Source organism: Miniopterus schreibersii, assembly GCF_964146895.1.
Source record: "Miniopterus schreibersii genome assembly, chromosome: 16".
In the NCBI taxonomy this organism is placed as follows: domain Eukaryota; kingdom Metazoa; phylum Chordata; class Mammalia; order Chiroptera; family Miniopteridae; genus Miniopterus; species Miniopterus schreibersii.
The window spans coordinates 13,119,148-13,147,115 of record NC_138116.1 but is presented as its reverse complement, the minus strand read 5'-3'; the positions used below and the strand labels follow the sequence as shown (position 1 = coordinate 13,147,115).

Genomic DNA, 27,968 nt, shown 5'->3' with positions numbered 1-27,968 from the left:
CCTGGCAGCCAGGATAGGCTGTGGAGCTTTTCTCTGGTGACTGTCAGAAGAAAGTGACCGTTGTTGAAACATGTTTGCTGCGCGGCTAACGCAGAGTTGCTAAGATCTGTTTTCTAGTTTAACAAGCTTTTATATTTCTTCCCCTCTTCTCTCAATCCTTTTGGAAAACCAGCTAATTCTAGGTGTGAGCCAAGTTTAGGGAGAAAATTCAAAAAGGAGGAAATGTAGGGAAATATGGAAATTGGGGACAAAGTGGACAAAAACACTGTCGTTTGAGGCCATCAGGAATATTCTAGTGTGACTGAAGCAGGGCCAAGAAAGTAGGCAGAAGGCACAGTATCTCTTGTCCTCCTGGGTTTTAAGCACCTGCAACAGGAGGACGAGCTGCGGCTTGTGTTTACAAGGCCACAACCTGAAGAGAAAGCTTCCATTTCTTTGCTGTTGTGATATGGAGGTTCTGCAGAGGAAAATAAAGAGATGAGATATTACATGCTTCAAAGGTAAGTTTTAGGGTGCCATATTTAGACAATATATTCCTTTAAAAAACAGTAAGCACTGCAGTTAAGCCCTGAAATTTATGTGAAATTTGATTTGATGACGGTTTGTATCTCGAAGAAACTATCTTTTTTTTTTTTTAAAGGAAATGAATAAAACCCCTCATATTCTGGAATTCCCAACCTATATTTTACATGCAGAATTTGAACCAAAGACACCTGAGCCCATGTATGTTGATGTAGTTACCCTGAAAACAAGCACCCCTGTGCAGATTTTGCTGTGCTATTATTTCGTTAAGGGATCTTAGTCTGTGCCAGGTTTGCACACTGCATTTTGCTGGTTTTTCAACAGTAAAGTCTCTTCAACTATTGTGAAAGTAGATATCGATTCTGCGTAGTATGTAGCATCCCTGCTGAAAGTAGTTTTAAAGAAAACTTTTTAGAACGTGTCTCTGGCACTAGGAAAGGTACCTGCTGCATTTGTCCTGGCACATGACAGTGGGCAGCTAAACTGGAGTTGGTCAGGGTGCCAAGCTCACTTGCCCTGGGATCTTCCTTCTTCCTGCGATTAGAACTCAGGAGGAGCAGGAAATGAGTCAGGCCTTAGCCTTTTTCAGGCCCCTTCAGGTTTTTTCTTCAGCAGAGGATTGACATAGAAGACCTGAATGATTTGCTTGGTAACAGTACTTAAGTGTCCCTCTGTTATCTTCTTTGTTTGTTTGTTTTTGCAATCTTGAGAGGATTAAAAAAATATGAAAATGAAACTGGACTTTGGTAAAGACAGAAAACAGAAAAAATCACTGAGTTTGTAAAATTAGTCTTTAGAACAGTCATCCTTTTTTTCCCTTTTCACTTGACCCCTTCTACACTTTTGGCGAAAAACCAAGCAAAACTTCCACTGGTAGTCAAATAAGTAAAAAGCAACTTACTTAATAGAACAAATATTTATATGTATAGCATTGTTTTGTTTTATATATGTAAAACAAGCATATATATATGGATATAAAGAAAACACACTTATATATTTTTATATATGTTATACACACACACAAAGTTTTATTTTGTTTTTCTGTGGTTAAATACAACCGGTGATCTGTATATTTTTTCTAAGAATGCATCCCTCCTGGAGCAGCCTGTCTTCCAGTTTGAACAATCATCTAGGGAATTCCCTTCCCTCTGTGTTGGATCCTCTGTTTCTTGCGTCCCTTGTCTTCCTTTTTCTTGGCTTTCTCCATTCTCTTACAAGACATTCTCTAATAGCTTCCCAAGAAAAGGTAGGTGAGAGGTGAAGATTTTGAGGTCCTTTCTATTTCAAAACTATTGATTAAATCTAATGACCAATTTTCTCCACCTTTTTAAAAGAACATTTTTTTATTGATTTTTAGAGAGAGAGGAAGGGAGAGAGAGAAAGAGAAACATCAATGTGAGAGTAGAACATCAGTCTATCGTGTGCCTCCTGCACGCTCCCCACGGGGATCCAGCCAGCAACTCAGGCATGTGCCCCAGCCGAGAATTGAACCAGCAACCTCTTGGTGCATGGGCCGACTTCCAACCAATTGAGCCATGCCGGCCAGGACTCCTCCACCTTTTATCAATACAGACTTTGCTTTCCTTTTTGTGTTATACTCAAGCAGCTCCTTATTAGTTCTAGGTTTATATCCTCTCTATGTCTTCACTCCCTCCCTAAATAACTGAATGCTGACCTTTGAGGAGTGTGTGTGTGTGTTTAACTTTAGGTGTATAGAATTATGTAATCATTCGTCCATGACACACTCATTCGTCCATGTGTGGCCCACTATTTATTTATTTGGTTAGTTATTTAGTTATTTTTTTTAAATAATGTAGAAAGAATTAGAAACCCACCACATTCTTTTGTTTAATTTTTAAAACAAAGGTAGGTTCTTGGCCTTCACCTACATTTAATTATATAATCTCTCCCTAAGCCTTCTCCCTGCCTTCGCCCACTCAGATAATCAATTTTCTTAATCTCATGTTCATCACATTCTTTTATTTTGCTGTTTATATCGTTTTATTGTATCTATACATATCTCTTAAAAGTATGTGTATTTTAGTTTTTAACTTTATTATCTGTTTTTAATTTTATAATCAGTATATAGTCTACTGTATATATTTGGACTTCTTATATATTAATCATATATCTAGACACTTGACTAATGCCTATTATTTCTGATATTTTGTCTGCACAATCTTCTGTGTTTTGTATGTAAATGATCATATCATTCTCAAATAATGACAGTTCCTTCTTTGCAATCCTAATGCCTCTGGTTTTTTTTGTGTTTTTTTTTTCCATTTTATTGCACTTGTTAGGAAATCTAACACAGTTTTTTACATCTGTGGATTTTGTAAATTAAACCATCTTTGCATACCTGGGACAAACTCAACTTGGTCATGGAGGAACATATTTTTTTACTAATATATGCCCATCCTTGCACCAGTATGCTACTATTCAGAATATTTTGTTTAGGAATTTTGCATTTGTAGTCATGAATAAAATGGACCTGGACTTTTACTTCATGTAACAGCTTTGTCTGGTTTTGATATCAGTGTTACTCTAGTTGGGGAGTTGTAATTGTCTGGAAGTTTGGTAGACTACTGCCCTTGAAAGTTTGATGGAATTTGCCTTTGAAAACCATCTGGACCTGGTATTTTAATCATATTCTTTTATTTTAAAAAGTTAAATTACTATAGTGTCAAGATTAGAGTGTAGGAGAAAGGAAGAAAAGATAGGACTAGAAGAAAATAGCTCTCTATTAAACAGTGTATAAAGGACCTTATTTGTATGTATTATCTCATTTAATCCTTAAAACACCCATTCAGAGGGTCTATCAAGGTCCAGTCAAGGAAGGAGAAACTGCATTGGGTATTATAATAAACAGGACATTCAATAGTGAGAATTGATTACTTGGGTGTTAGAAAATTAAAGAACAGAAAAGGATGCTGAGGTAACCCAGAGTTAATACCTATAGAAAGCAGTTACCACCCATAGTCCGGGGAGGACAAGAAAGGAAGAGGTCTGAGCTTGGAGGAGGGCCCCTGGGGCTGGTGCTTAGACCACTGGGAGTAAGCTTTGAATGGCTGGTGCTCAGATCCCTGAGGAGGAGACCTGGCCTGGCAGGTGACTGATAGGCCCAGGCAGTGTAGCCCAGAGGATGACTGAGCATGGCAAGGTGGTACTGACTGTCAAGGAGCCACAACCTGCTGCTCCTGATACCTCTAAGAGAATGCCTCAGGGTTCCTCCCAGGATTGTCAAAAGATGCTAGAAGCTAGAGTTAACTCTCTGTTACTATGGAGCAATGCTGGTAATAACTGGAAAACATGAAAGAAATTTCTTTTTTTACCCCTCTGTCTTCCCATTGGCAGAACTGAACAGTTTTGTAGAGGCTTAGCCCTGTTTTCACAGAGCAGAGCGTAAAAGAGTGGGCTTGGAGCCGAGAGACAATAGGTAAATAACTAGAACAGTGAGTACTGTGTGTACTTTACGAAGAGAAAACCGAAGCTGAGCAAGGTTAAGTTATTTGCTAAAGCTCATTGGAGCTATTAGACAGATCTGGTCTGTGCAGTTTCAACAACTGTATTTCACATAATCTAAAACACCACTGACAGAGGCACCACTGAGGAAAAAAAATACTGCCAATTAAATCATACAATCAGTTGTAAGATACCAATTTCAGAGTTTTTAAAAAAAAAAATATCTTTATTGAATTCAGAGAGAGAAAGGGAGAGGGAGAAAGAGAGAGAAACATCAGTGATGAGAGAGTCATTGATTGGCTGCCTCCTGCATGTACCCTACTGGGGATGGAGCCCACAACCCGGGCATGTGCCCTGACTGGGAATTGAACCGTTATCTCCTGGATCATAGGTTGATGCTCAACTGCTGAGCCATGTCAGCCGAACTCAGAGATTTTTTTAAAAATTGAAAAAAGGAGGGGCATCGTAAAATTGATGAAATATGGTATATTTTGCTGCCTTGTAAATAATTTTGTTTTGAAACATCTATGGGATACACAAGTAAAACATTTAGTAGGCAATTAAAAATGTGGAGTTATAGCTCATAAGAAAGATGGAGGGTAGAGATACAGAGGTGAAGGCCATCCATATGCCAGAATCATGATACAGAAACAGCCTTGCTAATTGTTTTTAGCTCTAACAGCTGAGTCTATTATTTATACCATCTCTTTTCATTTAAACCTTTGCATATCTCTTTGTGATGGCGTATGTTGGTAAACCTTAATATTTTTTATTATTCAGGAACAGTTATTTTTTTCTTGAATTTCCATAAAGATCATTTTTTCTCCTATCTTCTCTTTGAGAAGTATGTGGTCTCCCTGCATGCAGCCTTCACAAGAGTGCAGTTAGTTGGAAGTGCTGTTTAAGTTTGGTAGTGAAAAGCAGGTCTCCAGGGGAGATAGATGGTGTGAAGAAATTCTCTTGACAGACTTTTCTGGTTTCTTTATTTTTATAGATCCAGTATGTCTGGCTTGCATCTAGTCAAGCAAGGTCGAGACCGAAAGAAAATAGACTCACAGCGAGATTTCACTGTAGCTTCTCCAGCAGAATTTGTTACTCGTTTTGGTGGGAATAAAGTGATTGAGAAGGTAAGTTGTAACCTGCTAAATTATTTTTCCAGAGTGCATGAGATTTCATGCCTAGATTTGTTGTCTAGATTTGCTCAAAACTGATCTATAGACTTTCAGAGACCTTGCCTCTTTATTATGTGAAATTCTACCCTTTCTACCTCCCTCACATCCTATTAAATAATTTTACTATTTTTTGTAATATGTACTAACCACTAATAATTTAGTCACAGCTAATTAAGATGATGAAGCAGTGCTCATAAAGTTCTTTTTTAAAAGATCTTGTGGCTTTACAGGGTTGGGCTGCACTGATCTGAGAGACTATGAGAAATCGATTAGCTTGTGGGGTGGTGGTGAGGAGATAGTCATAGCGTTGGATTTAGAGCCAAGGGAGTAGAGAGTTTCAGAACAGAAAGTTTGAACAGTTTGATACACAGTTACTTTCCTGGCTTCCACCAAGTATTTGAGATGTTTAGAGGGAATATACCACATGAAATGCCTGAAGAGATTACAAGTATTTTTAAATGTTAACTGTGTCACTGTTATCTAAACCATGTCAGAGTTGAGAGGATGACTTGTTGAAATAGTTTCTAGTGATTAAAAGATTAAAGGGTGAGGACCTACATGCCCACTCCTGAAAGTATTGCTTCAGCGGTATCCTTCTATTAGCCCTCCAATAAAGATAGATTCTATGTCTCCTAGCCTGTGTGATCCTGGGAGGTGTGATTGCAATACAGGTGAGGAGATGGAAGGTTTGTTACAGAGACGTCTCAGCGTCATTGATTCTGCTCCTTTTCTTATGACCATTCTTTCTGAGACAGGCTCTACAATTCTAAGGTGTTTGGGGTTCCGCATTTTGGAGAGAGGTGGTGGTTGGTGCCAGGTTCTTATACACGTTCAGTTTTCTCTGCCTTATTTTCCTTCAGTGGAGAATAGTGCACAACACTGCACTGTTTAGCCTTCCTCCATTCCTAATTTGATAATACACCATCTCTCTGAAGTTTGTCTTCTTCTGTTCCCTAGTAGTATGGTAGAATAATTCACAAACTTGTAAGATTTGAATAACTGTGACCTTTTTTTCCTTCAAGAAATGAAGTTATGCCCTGGCAGGGTGGTTCAGTTGGCTGAGTATCCTCCCATGCACTGAGGGGTCGCTGGTTCGATTCCCAGTCAGGGCATGTATGGGTAGCAACCGATTGATGTTTTTCTCCCCCTTCCTCTCTCTCTCAAAATCAATTAAAAAAATATCCTTGGGTGAGGATTAAAAAAGAAAAACCACTTATTTAAAAAAAAGAAAGAAGTTAGAAAGTAAATTTGAGCAGGCCACGTATTTAAGTATTTCCTTAGTTAACATTTGAAAGTATCCCTTGGTCATGTGGGAGCTAGTTCTTAATCGCCTAGAACAGCAATACAAATTCCTATTGAAAATCTAGATTTTCAAAGACAGATCTACAAAACTTGTCTCACCTCTTTTTTTCCATCATTGCTTTCCTTTTCTACTTTTCTCTCCAATCCCACCACCCCCAACCCCTAGGTTCTTATTGCCAATAATGGCATTGCAGCAGTGAAATGCATGCGGTCCATTCGTAGGTGGTCTTACGAGATGTTTCGAAATGAACGTGCAATCCGATTTGTTGTCATGGTCACACCTGAAGACCTCAAAGCCAATGCAGGTGAGTCATTAGCATTAAGAAAGCATCACTCTTGAGCATAAAACATTGAATAGCACAGCTGGTAAGTAGGAGAATGGTAATTTAGGGAGATTCCCAAACTGAAGGATTTCTTTTTTAAAAAGTGTTAATAATGGGCATATACAAGTGATTGTGCTATATTTAACCTCAATACAGACTCCTGTATTCTAAGTAAAAATAGGTAGAAATTGAACAAAAGTGTTGATTTGGTTTTTCAGGTTGTATGCCTTTTCAATGTCAAGTATTTGCTAAGCCACATACTTTAGCATGTGTAAGTGGAAAGGTTTGGGGGGAAATACTATTTCCCTTATGAGTTACAGTGAATTTTTTCCCTTCCTCCTGAGGGAGAGACCTCTTGGGACCCAAGTGGGTTTCACTCTGCAAGCTTTTCTGTATATTCTCTCTACTCAGTAGGTCCTCCAGCTGAGAGTCGTTGGGATAGCTGAGAGGCTGTCGCTTTCCTCTCCATGCTTTTTATCACTAAAGCATAATCTCTAAGTTAGAGTACCCACAGATAACATTAGCTTTTTAAATAGCTATCATTTTAAAACTATTTTGCTTTGTATATGTTCTTTCTATATTGAGATAATGATGTTAAAACTATGCCTAAGGAGGAAGGGTTATTATGCTATCTTATTTAGAAATGGAGAAGGCACTAATTTATTAGAAAGCTGATGTTATGTGAAAACATTTATATTGACCCTTTAACATCTCTGAGCCACAATTTTTTTATCTGTAAAAGAATGATCATAATGTCTAGTTCAATGAAAATATTCTATCATAAATGTAAACTACCTTTAATTATTTCTTTTTATTTATCTATTTCTCCCTAGTACTCCTATTAATTTATTTATTCAGGGAACATGGGGACTTACAGTTGGATAAGATGTGATCTTGCTCTAGGAAACAAATAATTTCATTACATTGAGGTCAGTGCTATAATAGAAATATGCACAGGATACTCTGAGAACACAGAGATGAGACATCTTAACTCTGCCCTGTGCTCTTAGGGGGAGGGGTAAGAGAAAGCTTTCTGAAGGGGTTATGTATGCCTATCCAAAACTGAGTAAGAATTAATGAAGCAATTAGGGAGAAGACAAAAGTGTTTCAGGTAGAAAGAACAGTATATGCAAATGTTTGAAGGTGTGACACAGTAGTTTTCTGGAAATTATAGGTGGCTTGGTAAAGTACAAAATGTGAACTAGTATTTGTTAAGGAGGGCCTTGTTTTTCATCCTCCGGAGCATAGACTTTATCTTTTTAGGGATGTGTGTGTGTGTAGGATGTAGGTCAGCAATTAAAGTAACTTTTTTTCTATGGCCACTCAACTATAGAAAAGTTTGATTTGACTACATAAGAATAAAAATTTCTATTTAGCAAATAAAAAGAGAAAAATTTAAAGACAAATGGTAATCTGGAAAAACATATTAGCAGTAAAGAGTTTCTACCTTTGATATGAGAAAAAGGCATCCATTAATAGAAAATGAACAAAAATACATGAATAGGAGACTCCTGTATCTACCCTTTCCTATTTAGCTAGTCTGCAAACCCTCTAGACTCCCCCCTCTGTTCTCATTCTGTCCTAGCTCTACATCAGGAAAAGGGCTATCTCAGAATATAGTGCAAGGTAAGGATAAAAGATGTCAGGACTAGAACTTTTCCCAGAATAGAATAATTGTACCTGGGCCTCTAAGTGACAGACACATTATTTTTGATATAGGGATCACGAAGACTCCTCAGAAAGGTCACATAGTGAAATGTTTGAGAACTGCTGTTTTAGTATAAATATGAGATTAGTGCCTGTGATTTAATAGTCAGGGTCTTCAAATAAATGGTTCTGGAAATTACCCCATTAATGCAGTTTGTCCTGTGGTTACTTATGATGGTCCTTTACATAGTTTTGCTCTGCTATTATATTTCAGAAAATAAAGCATGTATTCTCTATTAATTTGCTTGCATTTTCAGAGTACATTAAGATGGCAGATCACTATGTGCCAGTGCCAGGAGGACCAAACAACAACAACTATGCAAATGTGGAATTAATTCTTGATATTGCTAAAAGGATCCCAGTACAAGTAAGAGATGCCAGTGTGTCCTTTAAAACCAAATTTATGTGTTCATTGCAGCATTATTTACAACAGCCAAGATCTGGAAGCAACCTAAGTGTCCATCAATAGACAAATGGATAAAGAAGAAGTGGTGCATATATATAATGGAATATTGCTGCTCAGCCATAAAAAAAGAATAAAATCTTGCCATTTTTAATAACATGGATTGATTTAGAGGGTATTAATGCTAAGTGAAATAAGTAAGACAGAGAAAGACAAATGCCATATGATTTTGTTTATATGTGGAATTTAAAAAAACAAAACTGAAACAAATACAGAGAGCTGTCTAATCACTATGTTGTGCACCTGAAACTAATATAATATTGTATGTCAATTATAATTGAAAGATTTTTATTTGGAAAAAGGGGAAAAAAGAGTGTTTTGACTTTAAAGATTTTTTTAATGTTTTTTATTTTTTTATTTTAGAGAGAGAGGAATGGAGAGGGAGAGAGAGAGACATTGATCGGCTGCTTCCTGCACATCCTGTACTGGGGATCGAGCCTGAAACCCAGCCATGTTCCCTGACTGGGAACTGAACCGGCGACCTCTTGGTGCATGGGATAATGCTCAACAACTGGGCCACACTGGCCAGGGCCACTTTAAAGATATTATTCAAATTCAGCACTATAGTTCATATATGAGCTAATATTTACACTTGCCAAAGAAAACTATTGCATCTTATGGTTTTATTTTTTATTTATTTATTTTTTAAGAGGATTTTTTATTGATTTTGAAAGAAGGGAAGTAGAGGGAGAGAGAGAGAGAAATATTGATGTGAGAGCCAAATATGAATCAGCTGCCTCGTGCATGCCCTCTACTGGGGATTGAGCCTGCAACCTGGGCATGTGCCCTGACCAGGATTGAACTTGTATCCTTTCAGTGGATGGGATGACACCCAACCAATTGAGCCACCCTGGCCAGGGCTTCATTGTTTTAATAAACACAAAATCTGCAAGTGGTCACAGGGAAAAAAAAAAACCAACAAATTTAGCCATCTTATAGTTAGGCACAAGGGAATATCCAAAGGACTTTTAATTCTATAGAAAGCATCTTTGTTGAAAAGTGATAAATGCCTTTATGTGGAATATAGCCAAAAGAGAAAGGAAAGATGCATTTAGGCAAAATAAAGTAAACATAATACAAACAGGAGGTTTGTAAGGGTTTTTCAGAGATTATTTATTCTAACCATTTTACCTTCAAACCATCCATAATAAGTAAAAGTTGCCTATTTCCAATGGAATATTCTTAGCTCAGAATATGGTATTGTAGAAATAGCTCATTTCCCTATCACTTGTGTGAGGAAGTTTAGGGTGTTTTAAAGCCCAAAAAGAAACCCCCCCCCCGAGATTTGTGGGACAGTATAACCACTAGATATAAAGGTTGAGTTGCGTGGCCTTAATACTTGAATATGTAAAAGAAAACCAATATTTCTAGAAAAGGCTCTATAGAGTCTAGTTGAGAGGCTGTGAATTGAGTTTCCTAAAGATCAACAAGACTGGCTGGATTTTAATATCAATTTCAGCTTGGTTTCGACCTCTTCAGAGGCTTTGCCACAATGGACTGCTATTGTTCTGTAAGAAGTTTGCCAAGAATAAAGCTTAGAAGCTGAATTAAGTATTGCGCTGTTGTGGAGCTATTGTACCTTATGGACTAAAGCCCAGTCTTGATAGAGAATAATAGTTTATCATGGGGTTTTTTTAAGTATGAATTTTAAGAATGAACCATATTGTGTTCCCTCGTAGGCAGTGTGGGCTGGCTGGGGTCATGCTTCTGAGAATCCCAAGCTCCCAGAACTTCTTTTGAAAAACGGCATCGCCTTCATGGGTAAGCCTTTCTGGAATATTGTTCCTGTCTTTCTGTCCCTCTCTGTCAATTTTGCCCATATTCCACTTCTGTTTAACATTCTTTTATTTTTCATCAGTCAGCAACTCTCAGAGTAACCTCTTTATTATTTTGTTTTCCCTTCCTCATTTCTTATACCCTGCTTATGTCTCTGCATCTTGATTGTGTTTTCTGTCCCCTAGGTTCTTTTCTATGAGATATGGAGGAGGCTCTGATTTCCGAAACACATTGGTTTTTAAAAACATTGCCATTAACCTAAGAAAACGTGGAAAACGTATTTTTATATAGCAAAGATAATTGAATACTTAGGATACCCTGGCAGTGTGCCCTTAAATATGAGTCAGCACCTTCACATTTAAGCATACAGGTTATATTCCTATAAGTGAGAGCTCTGTCTCCTGTCTTCTCTGCTTTCCTACGGCAGAGAGGGAAATAGAGGTTATATGACTCAAAGTGTTTCTTTCTCTGTCTCAGAGACCTTCCACAATGATGATTATGCTTTATAAACCCTATTAAAGTTAAGTTTTCCCTTTTGGTTTCTCTAAGACCAAGGAAGGTATAATATTTATATTTCAGACTTGAACCCCAAAACTTTATAGTCCTTAATTTAGGATATTGGTACAAAAGAGAAAAAAAGACTGTTAATCCGGTAAAGTTGAATCATGAAGGATGATGAAATGAGAGATTTGTCAGGAATTTATTTCAGCGTATATTTATATATATATACTGGGCATCCCCCCCAAATGTATACTCACTTTGACAGCTGATAGCTTAATTTTGAAAATGAAATGTGTTTTAATAAACACTTCATTTATAATTATTCAAAGTGTATGTATACTTTTTTTTGGGGACACCCTATATATTGTACTCCCACTGTGTATTAAAAGCTTACTACATTAGGTTCTATAAAGGGTACAAAGTATGAGTTAAAACATAGTAATCCCTATAATTAAGTTTATGATATCCATGATATGTAGAGGAGACAAGAAACATACAAAAATAATTATATAGAAGACAAAATATATGTGACAGAAATGAGGCCAAAATGTTATAGTCAAGCTTCTTGTTTTGTTTTAGGTCCTCCAAGCCAAGCCATGTGGGCTTTGGGAGATAAGATTGCATCTTCCATAGTGGCTCAAACTGCAGGTATCCCAACTCTTCCCTGGAGTGGCAGTGGTAAGAAACTATTTCTTGTTTGTGTCTTGAAGTACAAAAAAGTTTATAAGGATATTTGGGACTGTGGCTTTTGGGGCTTAAGTTTATTTAAAATGTTGGGATACCTAATAAGAGATAGAATCCAGGTTGATTAATGTTATCTTGTATCTCCAGGCTTAATTAATACAATTGTGATTTTATCATGTCTTAGGAATATAAATTTTGTACGAGGTATACAAATGCTAAACTGGGATTTGAGTGATCTTGGGATTTAATTTGGAGAAACTCTGGGAAAACTCATATAGTTCTGTGAATTCAGATTTACTCTGGGTAGGCTAGAATCTTTCTATGAGATGGACTTCCTAGGCAGAATTAGGCCTTTGAACTGGCCTAGGAAGTGACCTGGATGACTGAGAATACCTAAAACCCACCTCTCAAATATTCGTCTGCCAGTATTTTTTTGATTCCATCCCACAATGTATTGGTGATTTGCTTTGCCTGTTTAATACCATTTAACCTCTCAGTTGCCTTTGATATAGAAAATGAGGTCAGTATTCAAGCTTTCTTCCAGGCATGCAGAAGGATAAAATTTTTCTAAAAATGATTTATTCTTTACAAATTCCTCAGAGTGCCATGTGAATTATTCTAGTGGATAGTAATATGAGCTTCCCTTTTTTTAGTACTCAAGCACAGGAGGCAGACATACACTAAAACCTCTTCCAAATGGGCATCACCATTGTCTTGAGGCAGAACAGATTTGAACTCTTGTTTCTCTAGGTCTCCAGGGGGATTACAATATCCCCTCCAGACCTGCTGGGTCAAACAGTTTAAAATAAAAGGTTGAATTTGTTCTTGTTTGAATGGAGAGGCCATAGCATTCCCCTTGATGCTGAGTACAGGGACATTCAGGGAGCATGGAATCATGACTCTGCTGAGGCCAATAAAACTGCCATTTCCATTTCCAAGGGCTCATAAAGATTGAATTATTTCCCAGACCTCTGGCCCTGGAGCAGGCCTGAACACACAAATTGAGGGTATTTTGCCTGCTGCATTGCTATGAGAAGCCTGACATGCTTCCCCCCCCCCCCCCCCCCCCCCCCGGGTATGTCCTTGCATTTTTATAAGTTGATTCCTATTAGCTCTCCTGGATTTTTCTAGTATAAAGTCCTGTTTACACTGGAAACCCAAGTTGCCAGGTCCTGCTATAGGTATATACCATTAACCCCAAGAACTGACCAAAGTCTTATGGCATCCTTCTATCTCCCATCTACCCTCAATGTGAGAGCATTTTAAAGAAGGTGTAGCAGAAAATTGACAAGAACAGATGCTCTTATAGCTGCATTTAAGTCCCTGTTATCTATTGCAGGTCTTCGTGTGAACTGGCAAGAAAGTGATTTTTCAAAACGTATCTTAAATGTTCCCCAGGAACTCTATGAAAAAGGCTATGTGAAGGATGTGGATGACGGGCTACAGGTAGGTTACTAACTAGGAAGTGATGTCTTTCAACTGGCCAATTATAGTTAGAAATATAGCGATCTGGAGCCTGGTTCATGATAATATACTCATGATGGCATTAGGGTTGCAAGATCGGGAGGTATAGTTTATAGAGTAAAGAACTGACCTACATATAACAATTTAAATTTGTTTGAAGCAGTACTCTCACTTAGAACATTTCGTAGGTGGTTAAGTCAGAGCTTTAAGGAAGTACTAAGTCTCCACATCTGTTACTGGGGGGAGGGGCAACAAACAATATACTTTTGCCCCTGCTTGTGTTCAGAACCAAGAAGCCAGGCAGATAGGGGTCAAAATGTCACCTTTATTAAGAATAGAGAGATGTTGAAAATGGTTTATGTGTGTAGCAGCGATCAGATTTGTACCTCAAATGTCAGTTAAACAGGCTCATTCACTGGTTACTGGTGATGCTCAATAACCACAGACTTCCCTTTACATCGACATAGCTTTTACCACTCAGCTTGTTGTATGACTCAGAGCTGACAAAGAGCATGTGTTCTCTGCAGTGGGCTGATCCCAGAGGGGAAAGGGGCTGAGCTATGCATGCTCAGTTCCTCCTTCCATACCTACCAGTCACATAATTTACTCTTTTTTCCTTGGGGAGGAGTGAGGGAGGGAACTAAGAGAGGCAGAAAGTGTTACTGTATAATTATTGTCCATCCATGTAAAAACATGAACCCAAGCAAAAGGAGATCCTTTCTTCAACATAATCTTTTATTCTCCTATAGTTCTCTCCAGTTCTCCTCTCTCTAAAAATCAGTAAAACATATCCTTGGGTGTATCAGTAAAAAAAATATTTGGGTGTATAAATGCATACGTAATCATACTTAAACATAAAGGCAGTTTCTCTTGGTTCAACCCAGAGAATTACAAATATTGTTCTATTCTTTTACTTAATAGTATATCTTCAAGATCTTTTTATTTTACTATATACAGGCCTACCAAATAATAGCATCCTTAAAGGGAAGGAATGCCAGTTTTCTCCTTCCCTACTAATATCACTCTTCCATTTTTCTCTTTTCTTCTTGAAGGCAGCAGAGGAAGTTGGGTATCCGGTAATGATCAAGGCCTCAGAAGGAGGAGGAGGAAAGGGAATCAGAAAAGTCAACAATGCAGATGACTTCCCTAACCTTTTCAGACAGGTAGAGTACAAGTTGTCTTTGTTCGAATTGACGTGTATATTAGTGATACATGATTTAACTCCCACTATAATTTGGAAGTCCAGAAAATAGAGTTATTCTCTCATATAAAAGTCATCAGTTTCTCAGATAGCTCTTCCCTGTATGGTGACTTGTAGGGTTTTCTGTGGCAAGGAAGAGTCAATGCCTTTATATTTTTGTGCCCTTCTTCTGCTGGTGGTACAATGTATGTGGTATGGTTAACTCCTGATCAGGATTTTCTTGGCTTAGTCAGGCCCAAACTCTCTGATTGACTTCACCTCCTTCAGTTCAAATTTGAGTTTCTCCTGTCTTATGTACCCTGCTGGCCCAGCAGTCTACATCCTAGCCTGTGCTGTATGGCCACTGTACCATGGCACAGGAACCCTATGGCAGGCTCATGTTTTATGAGAACTGAGAGTGGCTCTGAAAAGCTAACCCTAGGATCTCTCTCTGATCTCTCTCTGATTTGCAGCTAAGTTGATGTGACCAAACTACAGGTTGGTTGTGGAAGCCAAAGAAATGTTCTCTTTTCAGAATCTTAGAGAATTAGGAGACAGGAGTGTCTTTTTCCCTGCCCTCAGAGTTACCCTCACATACTTGACTCACTCTTCTTTCTCCTACCAATACCCAGAAAAAGTCAAATTGGGACACATTCTGGCCTTTTCACTTTTCTAGCTTCCTACTTTTTCTTATTTTTCCCTAACACTTTTAGTTTGCACCGTCCTTTACTAGTACCCTTGGCTACCTTTTATTTGCACTCTTTTTTTTTTTTTTTTAAATCATTCAGCAGCAAATTTTTTGCTTCCTTATCATGGGCTAAAGAGAAAAAGTCTATGTTCTGGGTCTTTCATGATTTGATATACTCAATAAAGAAAGTGATACACATATTATTTTGTTACATTATCTTATCTTGAATGTCAGAATTTGAGTATTATTTGTCTTTTTCTTTACATGCCTTCTATAATAATTCCAATTTCATAGATATTTCAGTGCCTTATGGGATCTAAAGAAAAGGCCTTTGCTCTTAGAAGCAAAAGAAAAAGCATGTTAATTTTTAAAAATATTAACTCCTGTAGGTATTTCAAAACTACTTATTACTATGGAATCAAATAGTTGAAGAAATTAGAACACTAAGATTAGGAATTTTTTTTTCTTTTTTTTTTCTTCTTCAGATTGTAGTTTATTAGTCAACACAATTGGAAATAAGTTTTTTTTTGGTTTCGTTTTTGTTTTAATTTTTTTGGTAAGGATTAGGAATTTTTATGTGACTGTTTAAGTTCCAGTAATGATTAACTGAATAACTCAAAGCAGTTCTTCCATTGAGGTCAAATTAGAAAAGCTGGACCAAGTTAAAAAAAAAATCTATTGTAAAGCATTAGAGACCTTTCAAGGCAGTGAAGAATTATGGGCCAAGAAGGAAACCCAAAGAGGTGAGCCTGGCATTTGAGGCCACGTTTTCCCTAGAGATATCATCTAGTTTGAGAAGAAGCTAACTAAAGTTTTCAGCAGTCTTACAAGACGAAAAGGACAAAACTTAGACTTTAGGGCTTGCTGAGTAGAGTGCCCTGGGAAACCTCCCACGTTTTAGGATGACAGCTTGAAGGGACTGTATCTCAGGAGTAAGAATGAACTGTAAATAAATCAGCCTTCACAGGGATTAAATATCAACTTCAAAACACTCAACCCTTGATTCAAGCAAGGTGTTCTGTGATTGCTAGTGTTCCTAGCCACCAACAGGAAGCAAATATACATTCTCTCCAGAGGAAGATACCATCCAGAACCTCAAATTACTTCTATTAATTTTTCAAATGCAGTATCAAGCAGTCAATTAAAAATAAGCAGCATATTAAATTACATTATTAATAATCAAGAAAAATAAAGTCAGTAGAAACAGACCCACAGAAGGTTTAGATAATGGATCTATCAAACAAGGACTTTAACTCTACTTAATGAATTCAAGAAAATTAAAGACAAGATTGGAAATTTTGGCAGAAAACGAGAAACCATAAAGAAGAAAAATATAAAAATTCTAGAACTGAAAATGTAGTAACTAAAATTAAGAAGTCAAGAGAGGAATTTAATAGCATATTTGATGCAGATGTAGAAATAATTTGTGACTAGAAGATGGGTCATAAGAAAATTCAGACTGAAGCATGAAGAGATAAAAAATGGAAAATATAATAAAGAGCATGTGAGAGATTATTTGCAAAGATTATCATGATAACTCCTCTCATCCATATATACACATATCCCTTTACACTATGATTCTCTTTCTTCTCCTGCCCTTTGAATTTCAGCTTACTTTGTGGCATGTTTTGACAATAAAATGTGGCAGAAATGGCATACAGATTCTGAAGCTTAAACCTCAAGTGGTCTTGTTGTTTTTGCCATTGCCCTCTTGGGAATGAGCCTTAGACTACCATGTGAAGAGCTCAATCTAGCCTTCTGGAGAAAGAGAGGCCGCATGAAACAGAGATTAGTTGCCCTACTGAGGATCCCTATACCTACTTGCTAACAGTTACTTCAGCATTTGAGACATGTGAGGCCGTATTAGACTATCCAACTGCAGTCAAGTTGCCAAATGACTATAGCTATGTGAGTGGCTCCAGGCCAAAAGTTATGGATATGCCTTTTGGGGCAAGGAATGATTCCTCCAATATGGTTCATAGGAAATTCACTAAGTTTTCAAGAGACTTGTATTGATGAATACACAAAAGAAATAAAAGAGACAGAGACAGTTCAAACTTCTAAGAGGCTCCTGGGCCTTCAATTTTCTATGAATAGGAAGCAGACTGAGAAAGCTCTTCCTCTGTAAACATTAGTCATTTTTAATAAAAATATTTTTTTGAGAGAGCAGAGCTAGAAACCCAGAAAGCAGAGGAGCCATGGATTAGGAAACCACTCCCAGGGAGCAGAACAAGACCCTAAAAGAACAGTCTATACCCCTGGAATAAGGGAACCTCACAACAGGTATCCATCTGGATTTCAGAATTGCTGCGGACCAGTGGCAGCAATGTACTCCCATCCTGTCTTCTTTGAACTGGAATATCTTTTACAGTTATCCTATTTCCATCTCATCATTAAATGTACAGTGTGTTGGAGGCATATCACTTGTCTTTTTAGAGCCCAGATTTTGGATCAAGAGAAACTGTACCTGAGGAACTGCACCCAAGGAGTCTAATTCCTTCTGGACATGACTCATGAGAAAATGGACTTCAGACCTGATGTCATGATTGGATGACTTTAGGGGTCTTGGGAGGGGGTGAGTCTATTTTGCATGTGGGAGGTATGTGAATTATTGTGGCCAGAGGGAGGGTCATAGTAGATTGTTTGCAGATGGCCACAATAACTATTCCCAAACTTGTATGTATATCCCCTTGCAATGTTACTTTGCCTTTCCTACCCCTTGAATCTTAGCTGGCCTGTAGCTTGCTTAGGTCATTAGAATGTGGCCAGAGTGGTCAGTTCTAGAATCTAGAGCTTGTGAAACCTTGCAGTTTCTGCCCTCACCCTTTTGGGACACTGCATTGAAGAAAACTTTCTAGCTTACTGGAAGATGGGAGGCCACTTGCAATATAGATGAGTTGTTCCAGTCAAGGCTCTAGATCTACCAGCCAACCATCAACACAAGTCATCAGCCATTTGAGTGAGTCTATTCAGCCCACTTGAGCCTCAAGATGATGATAATGCACATGAATGACCCCAGGGAAGACCTAAAGAAAAACTGCCCAGATGAGCAAAGCATCATGAGCAGAGAAAATGGTTGACATCCTAAGCCGCTGAGACTTGGGGTGACTTGTTATGTATCAAAACAGAGCATAAAAGGTATAGAACATAAAAGACATATGGGATACAGTAAAATTATTTAACCTTATTTACTTTGAATCTCAGAGGAGAAGAGAATGGGACAGAAGCAATATTTAAAGAAATCATTGAGCAGAAGCAGTTTTTGAAGAGATAATGACTAAGAATTTTCCTGAACTGATAAAAGATACCAAGCACAGATTCAGAAAGCACTATGAGACCTTCAGGACAAGTACAGAGAAAACTACATTTAAGCTTATCTGAGTAGATCTGCCATTTCACTCCACTAAAAAGAGAGAATGAAAGAGAACATCTTCAAGCAGCTGGAAAAAAAAAATTACTTTCAAAAGAATAACAATAAGATTGATACCTAACATCTCAATGAAACAGTGGAAGCCAGAAAATATTGGGATATCTTTAAATTATTCAAAGAAAATAATTGCCAGTATAGAATTCTGTATCCAGTGACAATATGCTTCAAAATTGCAGTTGAAAGTTCTTTGACTACAATAAGACCATATATGCTATGATGTGAACCAGGAGAGCATCTTAGTCTGAAGCAAGTTGTACATTTGGCTGTTTGAAATTGATGGCAGTATTTTGCCCTTTTGTGGAATTTGTGTGTATGTATTTTCAAAATATTTTGTTCTTTACCCTTATAGCACACTAGATGTTCATATGTTTTCATATTCATCATTTAATATTGATCATATAACTAAGAATGCAATCTCTTAAAAAGAGACAAGAACATGAAATTTATTTTATTCATTTTTTTCTATTCCTACTGATTAACATGGTCCCTCACACTTCTAGGCATCTGCCTGTTGAAACTGAAGCAGTTTATCAGGATAAAAGAATGCCTACTTCTTAAAAAATTGTTTTATTTTCTTTTTTAATGTAGGTTCAAGCTGAAGTTCCTGGATCTCCTATATTTGTGATGAGACTAGCCAAACAATCTCGTCATCTGGAGGTGCAGATCTTAGCAGATCAGTATGGCAATGCCATCTCTTTGTTTGGTCGTGATTGCTCTGTACAACGCAGGCATCAGAAGATTATTGAAGAGGCACCTGCTGCTATTGCTACTCCAGCAGTATTTGAACATATGGAACAGGTATTTATATGAAAAACTCTAATTTTTGTTTTCTTACACAGAACTACATTCCTTCAATTTGTGTACCAATCTGAGACTAGTGGAATTTCTTGCAATGATTCTGGGTAACTGATAAAATTACATTTTTTTCCAGTAGAAATAATTAGGCTGCCTCCCTGTAGGAGAGTTGCCAATGAACATTCCAAGCTCTAAATTAGTTAACACTTTGGAAAAAAAAAATCAGTGTGCTATTTTGAGTAGGAATAAAGAAGAAAAATATTTTGGGATTTTTAATCTTATCACTTGATTTTTTAATGAGTTCATGATAAGCAGATAGTCCATTTTTTAGACTGATTATCATTGAGTCCTCAGATAAATTTATAATTTTTTAAAAGGTCCTTTAAGTATCTTTAAAGTTTATATATTCTATATTTTTGTATAGAAAAGAATCTCTTAGCAGTTGTGCAGGGTCCCTTGGAAATAGTTGTAGTTTAGGGGTCTAACTTGGTCTTTTCTGGAATTGTTATTTAGTCTTCATTTTATTGGAGATATATTTTCTATTTCTTTTTTCTCCTGAATTCCAAACAAGCTAAATCTATGGAAGTTTAATTCCTACGTGTGTGTATATGCGCATATGTGTTAAGTAAGACATATTACTTAATTGCTGTAAGAGGTTTTCAAAATACCATGGCTTAAACAAGGTATAAGTTCTATTTTTCTCTCATGATAGTTCTAAATGAGCTGGTGCCCGGGACCTAGGTTTGTTGCTCTGCCATTCACTAGGAGAGGGGTCAGCAAACTACAGCTCCCAGGACAAGTCCAACCTGCCACCTACTTTTGCAAATAAAATTTTTATTGGGATATCCATGCTAACTTATTTATATATTATCTATGGCTGCTTTATCACTGCAGTGACAGAGATGAGTAGTTTTGACAGAAATTATATGGCCCACAGAGTGAAAATAATTACTATCTGACCTTTTACCAAAAAAGTTTGCCAATCGTTGCCCCAAGGTATCATCATCTTCATGATTAAGCTGGCTCACAAGAGTATATTCACATTGTCGCTTGGGGGGGAGAGAAGAAGACATGGAGGGCAAGTATGTAAAAATATGATCTGGAAGTCACACCTATTACTTCTGCTCACATTCCATTGGACAAAATTCAGCTATACAATCACACATAGCTGTAAGGGATGTTAGGAATTGTAGTCACTAACTAGGTGGCCATATATTCAGCTGAAATTTAGGAAACTCTATTACTAAATGAATGACACAAAGAAAAATTACTAGAGGGCAGTTAATAACCTGTGCCTCAGTCTGATCCTCTGGCTACCCATTAGCCTTTCACACCCTTTTTCTCACACTTAGGATATATTTAGCCTTCCCCAAAGAAGATAGTTCCAAGTCCAAGATCTCTAATTCTCTCCATTAAATGTACATGTGGCTTTTCATGGGCCAGTGACCTAAAATACAAGTTACCTACCCCTCGTCATTCCTCCTTTTCCCATGTATCAAATATAGAGTGGTGGAATATAAACAGGATAAACTCTCTTTGGAAAGAAATGAAAAATATATAGTAATCATTGGTCCATAGCAGTTACCAAATCCTTCTAGGCAGGAATTGTGATGATTTCCTGCCAAGTAGTGGAGTAATACCTCAATTAGCCCTCTGGCTGCCCCTGGCTCTACTCTCAAGTAAATCCCTTGCCTACGGTCCCTTAAGGCACCTTTCTTTGTTCTCTGGGAAGGTGTTCCTTGTGTTTTCTCTGTGACCGGGCTTTGGAGGCTTTGACAGAGCTTTCACAGCTCACTTCCTGCTGGTGCAGGATTGGGGCCACAAAGATAATTCCAATTATCAGTCACAGGTTCTTGAAGGCCAGGTTTGCGGTTTGTTTAGAATTACAGTTCCTTCAAATTTTAATAAGTTCCTGGACTATTTGCTTTCAGTCAGCTTCAGGTGGGAGTAACCACACTCCAAGATTTTTAGATATAGTAACTTTTCCTCTTTTATTTAATCTTTCACACTGGGGTGCTTTAGGGTGAGAATCTAATTTTCTGGTTTGGGAGTACAAAAGCAGTTGGATTTTTCACATTCTGACCTTTTCTTAGGGCTTAGTTGGTGTGTTGTCCTCGTTGCAAGTTATTGCAGGACACCGTTTACCCAGTGTTTTGTTATGCCTAACAAGGAGGCCACCAGTTTCCAGTCTTCAGTATCTACTAAGCCAACAACACATATTTTAATATTTTTTAATAGCAAGATTCTACTTGAACTTAATAATTTCTGTAGTGATTAAGGTATAGGTTAAGCTGTTATAATAAAGAGATCTAAGAAATTCAACCCAGATAAGATAGAAGTTTATTTTTAATTCCCATCATAAGCTGAGGTAAGCTCCGCGGGGCTGGTGGGACAGTTATGCTCCATGAGGCCATTTTGGAATTCAGGTTCTTTCTGTTTTGTTTTACCATTCTTAGTATGTTCTCATCTGTGTGGTTGAAACTGGCTTGTACTGTCATGACCATGTTTCAGGCAATAGAAAGAGAACAGGCAGGAATAGAGAACAAGCACTTTCTTTTAAAATCATGATTCAGGAATTAGGTATATCACTCACCAAAGCTGACATTACATTGGCCAAAACTTAGTCACTAGGTATAAGAGAGGTTGGGAAATCTAGTCACTAGCTGGGCAGCCATGTTTTAGGAAGAATGCTAGGAGTACTAGAAACCAGGGCACAGTGAAAAATCTGCTACAGTGGGTTTTTTTTTACCTGCATGTACTTATAGGGTGAGGTTGCCTATGATCCCAAATGAAAAACAGTTTTCCTTCTGCTTTAAATTGAGTTCATCATCCATGTCCAGGACCTTCTGTAATAATCAGAGGGTGAAATTCACTCTAATGTGGCTAAAAGTCTTTGGTGGCTCTTATAAACACTAGATATTTGAGTCAGGGAGAGGCTATATAGATAAGCAGTGGTCCACCAGCTAGACAAGGTGAGATACTCATGTTTTTCTATCTTTTTTCTTTGAGTGTGCGGTGAAACTTGCCAAAATGGTTGGCTATGTGAGTGCGGGGACTGTAGAATACCTCTACAGCCAGGATGGCAGCTTCTACTTTTTGGAACTAAACCCTCGGCTGCAGGTGGAGCACCCTTGTACAGAGATGGTGGCTGATGTTAATCTCCCTGCAGCACAACTCCAGGTGAATCACCCTGTTCTCGGCCCAAAGAGTTGCCTAGAGAATGTCAGAGATGCCTGAAAAACCAGTTTAACCTGTGTCTGATGAGAAGAACACCTCCTATCTGAGTCTCATCTAATGTTCTTCTCTCGTGCTGTATGGGTTGTGATGTGTGGGTTGGTTTTCCTGATGTGGTACAAATCTGGGAATATTATTCTATTTTTTAGCCACACACATCTGGTAAAAACTGTCATTTTAGAAAGAAACTTAAGAAAGAATATGCTTTACTTAATCGTTTTAATTATAGAAAACCTTACAACTTTGTAATTGGCTTGTACTCCTTTTACTCCTTATTGAAGCAGTTCCACATCAGAGAGGTGGGGAGGGTTTTTCTGGACAAGACTGTGTCAGAACCCATTTATTTTTATAATGTTTAAAGTGCTAGCTGTCAGTATTCTTTTACCCATTCAGCCCAGGAAACAAATGTTATGGGAAGCAGTAAAGCTAATGATGAAGTTTTATAATATTTGTATCTAACATATTCTTTGCCCATAATGGGAACCCCTTCTGGGTTCCCATTAAGGACTAAAGATTGATTTATTTATTTCCTCCAATGGTTTATGGGGATAATTATGAGATAGACTTTTTAGCAGTCTAAACTTCTTGGGTAGCCACTGATACTGACTCTTTGGATATTTCCATTCTGATCCATTGATGGAAAAATGACAATAGAGAGAAACTTATGTCTGTTGCATTAGGAATTTGGGGACTTTTTTAGAAGTGAAAAGTATTTAGCAACTTCTATAGTGACATATTTTGTTTTAAGTAACTTAGAGTTTCTTCTTTGATGATTATAGAATATAGGTTATAAAAATAGAATGTTTTAAGTGGTGGCTACTAAAATGAAGAGTCTTGCAGGTAATCTATAGCCTCCGCATTTTATGGAAAGTAACTGAAAAATGAGTGATGTGTGTTTTATTACCTTTCAGATTGCCATGGGGATCCCTCTTTACAGAATCAAGGATATTCGTATGATGTATGGAGTATCTCCCTGGGGTGATGCTCCCATTGATTTTGAAAATTCTGCTCATGTTCCTTGCCCAAGGGGCCACGTTATTGCTGCTCGGATCACTAGTGAAAATCCAGATGAGGTAACCCATCACTTAAAAGGTTTACATTTTTTTCCCTGTGAACTTTAATATTAAGATAGTACCTGAGGGCTATGCTTCTGAAATATTTTGGGACTTCCTCTGGAGGGGGAAATTTATAGAGGTTTCATCAGAGCAGACAAAGAAGTGATCACTGCTCCATTGGTCATTTCATCCTACTATAGTCATTATAGTAGCACTGGATGTTGGCTCTCAAGCCTTTATGATTTTTGTGTGTCTTCTCTGCTTTTATGTGCGATTAACACAGAGCCTAAACAATAAATACATAAATATTCTCTTCCTTGGAACTATAATATGGTCTCTCATATTCTTCATTCTCTAACAGGGTTTTAAGCCCAGCTCAGGAACAGTTCAGGAACTGAATTTCCGCAGCAATAAGAACGTCTGGGGTTATTTTAGTGTTGCTGCTGCAGGGGGACTTCATGAATTTGCTGATTCTCAGTTCGGTCACTGCTTTTCCTGGGGAGAAAACAGAGAGGAAGCAATTTCGTGAGTATAATAGCATTTGATTGCATTTTAAAAAATCTGTGCTAATCTTCAGTGAAGGTATGGGTATAGGCAGGGAATCATTTATCTGCTACAGAAGTATTAATATGGACAACCTTTATGAAGACGTATATCTTCAGTTGTACTTGTATTCATGTTGTGTTAAATTATGCAGTGTGTGGCAGATGTTTTTCAGTTTGTTGTTTGAGCCTTTTTAAGTATGTTTGCCTTTAAATATTTTGATAACTTATAAAGTTGATTGCTTTAAAGATATATTTTTTATAAACTTACAAAAGTGATTGCTTAAAAGATATAATTTTCCCATGTTGCTGGAGAGAGGTAGATTCTTGACCAAGAGTTTGACGTCCTATAAATCATAGAGAAGACCTGTTATTAGTCATAAAAATAAAGTTATAGCCGTAAATGTCCCATAGTCATTTAAAGTAATAAATTGTTACATGCAAAGGACATAAAGGAACTGTCCCCATTGCTTATATAAGATACCTCAGTCTGCTATGACATATACACACAGCTTATCCAAATATAACTGGTATATCATAAGTGTCATTAGTTAATATTATATTAAACATAAACATTAAATATTAAATTAGCAATTTTGCTTGCTAAAAAATAGGGCTCTAGGAGGTAATTTTGACAGTTTATATATTTTAGAATATTTATCTAAAACTGATCTAATTCTACTTTTTGTGTTTCCTTATATCAGGCTTTTAATACCATTCCTTTGACCTTTGGACTGTATACATAGACCAGTAGTCAATGAGTAGTTATTAATAATGTTGGTTTTTAATAGTGTTTTTGGAAATAGGGAACTCTCAATTTTTCTCTATTTTGCCCTCTATAATTCTTCCCATTTATTCAAAAATACAAGTAGAGGGGGTGTGGGGGTTTGGGTGGAGGGGGGCAAAGGAGGAAAAAGTGGGGGACATCTGTAATAGTGTTGACAATAAATAAATAAAATAAAATAAATAAAATAAAATAAAATAAAATAATAAAATAAAATAACTTTCTGAATGGTGAAAAACAGAACAAAACTATAAGTGGAGTTTTCCCAAATTAAAGCAATGCTGCTAGAAAAACCATTTGGTATAAAGTTGCTTTTTGTTTTTTAAATTACAGTCATATCCTGCTTTGCCAAAGTGAAGAAGGTTTACCCTAGAGTTTGCAAATTGGTGGTCTTCCAGATAGCCACAACCACACATGTGTTTGATACAGAGTGCTGATGTATTAAAATTTTCCAATACTTAAAAATTGGGAAATCCATCACTCTAATAATGACAACGTTGGTTTTATTTTCCGCTTGGCAAAAGTTAACTAAAGCTTTGTGTGGCTGCTTATTTTAGAGGAAATTTAAACTCTCTAGTGCACAAAGGACCCCATCCAGTCTGCCACACTCATTTACATTCTCAGAGTACCCTCTGTTGGTATTTAGGTTCACAGTCCTGCTTAGGCAGACCACTGAGTATTTTTGACAGGACATGGCCTATGGCCTGGTCCAGAAGCCTTGCTCTTTACTTCCTGACCTGCTCTGTACATTTCTGTAACTGGGTGTAAAGCTAACTAGGTTAACTTGTAGCATATTAAAAATATGGTCTTTACAGTAAGCTTACTTCTTGACTTCATGCCACAAGTTCATCCCTCAGCTCAGAGTTTCTTTTATCTTTGTTATTTATATTTCCTTATTCATAATATTCATAATATTCTTGTTCTCTAGAATAGCCCCAACCAATATTTCCAGCATTATTTTCCATACATCGTAATCTAAATACCCTGAGAACAGGACCATGTCTGTTTTGTTGCTGCTGTATCCCTTGAACATAGTAATTGTTCAGTAAATGTTAAATGAATGGATTTACCACTATTTCCTGTCATACCCTCTGCTTCAATCATGATGTTCCCTGAACACAACCCATATTTTCTTCCTTCTTTCCCTTTGTTCTTGATATTCTGTCCATTTATTCATTCACTCCGTTAAAAAAAAAAATTGCTGAATATCTACTGGTTTTGGCAATACAGCGAGGACCAAAATAGGGTCTCTGTCTTTATAGAGCTTTAGAATCCAGAGGAAGAGAGGAAAATAAACAATTAAACACAATGTTGTCATTTGCTGTCTATGATAGTGAGATTACATAATGGTATTATAGGAACATTTAGCTGAGTCAGCTAACTCAGTCTGGAGAGAGTCAGGGAAGTTTTCCCAGAAGGAAGTGGCATCTAGACTAATATCTAAAAAGTATATAAGACTAAGCCAGGCCAAAAGAGGGCAGAGAGAGGAGGGTGGAGGTGGGAAACTGAATGCGGTTCTAGGCTGAGGGAATGCCTGGACCATCTAGAATAACATTCCTGTGAGAGTCATATTCCCAGCTATACTTTTATTCCACGTCAGCTTCCACATTCTTCATGAAATCATAGGGAGGTGGATATTCTCTCTTCTTAGACCTTCTCCAGCACATTGCCTCTAGCTCTCTACTGGCACTTAGGATATTCTGGCATATGTTTTGAAAACGATTATTGTGCCTGCGTTCTCTCTCCCTTATGAGCCTAGTATGTGTCTCGAGTCTGTGAGGTGCATGATAAGTATTTGTTGAAGTAAAGACCTGTTCTGTGCAGGACAGAACTGGGCAGAAATACACAGGGGGGGAAAAAACCATGGTATTTGAAATTCTGTTAATATTAGATCATTTAACATTTGATTGGGAAATAATAAAAGTAATGAGCGGTCATTTCACAGACATCTAAAATGCAGCTTAAAAAAGAAAACACTGTCCAATGAAGTGTCAGGCTGACACCTGACTATACCCGGCCAGTTGCCTCATTGTATGGAAACCTTTAAATTAAGGTATGAGCATGTATCAAAATTCATTAAACAGTATACTTAAGTATATTTTATTATATGTAAATTATACCTTAATAAAATAAATAAGGTGTAAGGAGAGGAAAATTATGCTCTAATTCTAGTTAGCAATCAGTAAATGAATGGAATGACAGAAACCTAGTAAGTGAAAGCCGAGGGTGGCTTGCACATGATTTGTTCTTTACTCCATATAATGAAATGCATGTGATTTGCTGATGCACTTATGGTAATATCAGTCAGAATTCATAAATTCACTCACTTCTTGCAAATCATCCCATCTGGAATGCATGCGAATGAGCACACTTATATTTGCACCCTCAGTTGTCCTTGGAACTGAATGAAACAATTCTTTAAAATGATTGAAAAACACTAAAATGCTTGTTGCTAAAACAGATCGGCTTCTGTTCTTCTCCCAGAAACATGGTGGTGGCCCTGAAGGAGCTGTCTATTCGGGGTGACTTTCGAACCACGGTTGAATACCTGATTAAACTGTTGGAGACCGAAAGCTTTCAGTTGAATAGAATCGACACTGGCTGGCTGGACAGACTGATAGCAGAGAAAGTACAGGTGTGTTTCTCCTTTTGCACAAACAGCTTCTGGGATTGGGCATTAAGGGCCTGTGGTGTGATCAGTCTGTGTCACTAGGTAAAATTTATCTGATTCTAATGTAAATGGCTCTTGGACTACTTGGAAAAAGCCAAGGAGTCAGTGTAATTTAACCCTGTAAGAGTTCCTGTGCCTGTGTTATGCCATCATTTTATATGTTCTAGTATACTTTCCAGGGTTTATTTGAAGAGAGGCACATAGGGTTAGAGA

General features: G+C 37.4%; 1 protein-coding gene across 12 annotated transcripts in view; it reads left to right on the top strand.

Annotated features, from left to right (window-relative positions):
* The window catches only part of ACACA (acetyl-CoA carboxylase alpha), a 219,896-nt gene that overhangs the window by 52,988 nt on the left and 138,940 nt on the right, over positions 1–27,968 (top strand). For all 12 annotated transcript variants that reach the window (XM_081161538.1, XM_081161546.1, XM_081161544.1 and 9 more), the window contains 12 exons: positions 4,979–5,111; positions 6,625–6,763; positions 8,746–8,855; positions 10,631–10,712; positions 11,808–11,906; positions 13,252–13,358; positions 14,429–14,539; positions 19,263–19,472; positions 22,479–22,649; positions 23,615–23,776; positions 24,120–24,283; positions 27,569–27,719. In XM_081161538.1, the coding sequence (XP_081017664.1) occupies positions 4,979–5,111; positions 6,625–6,763; positions 8,746–8,855; positions 10,631–10,712; positions 11,808–11,906; positions 13,252–13,358; positions 14,429–14,539; positions 19,263–19,472; positions 22,479–22,649; positions 23,615–23,776; positions 24,120–24,283; positions 27,569–27,719 (1,639 nt within the window). The remainder of the gene's footprint in view (positions 1–4,978; positions 5,112–6,624; positions 6,764–8,745; positions 8,856–10,630; positions 10,713–11,807; positions 11,907–13,251; positions 13,359–14,428; positions 14,540–19,262; positions 19,473–22,478; positions 22,650–23,614; positions 23,777–24,119; positions 24,284–27,568; positions 27,720–27,968) is intronic.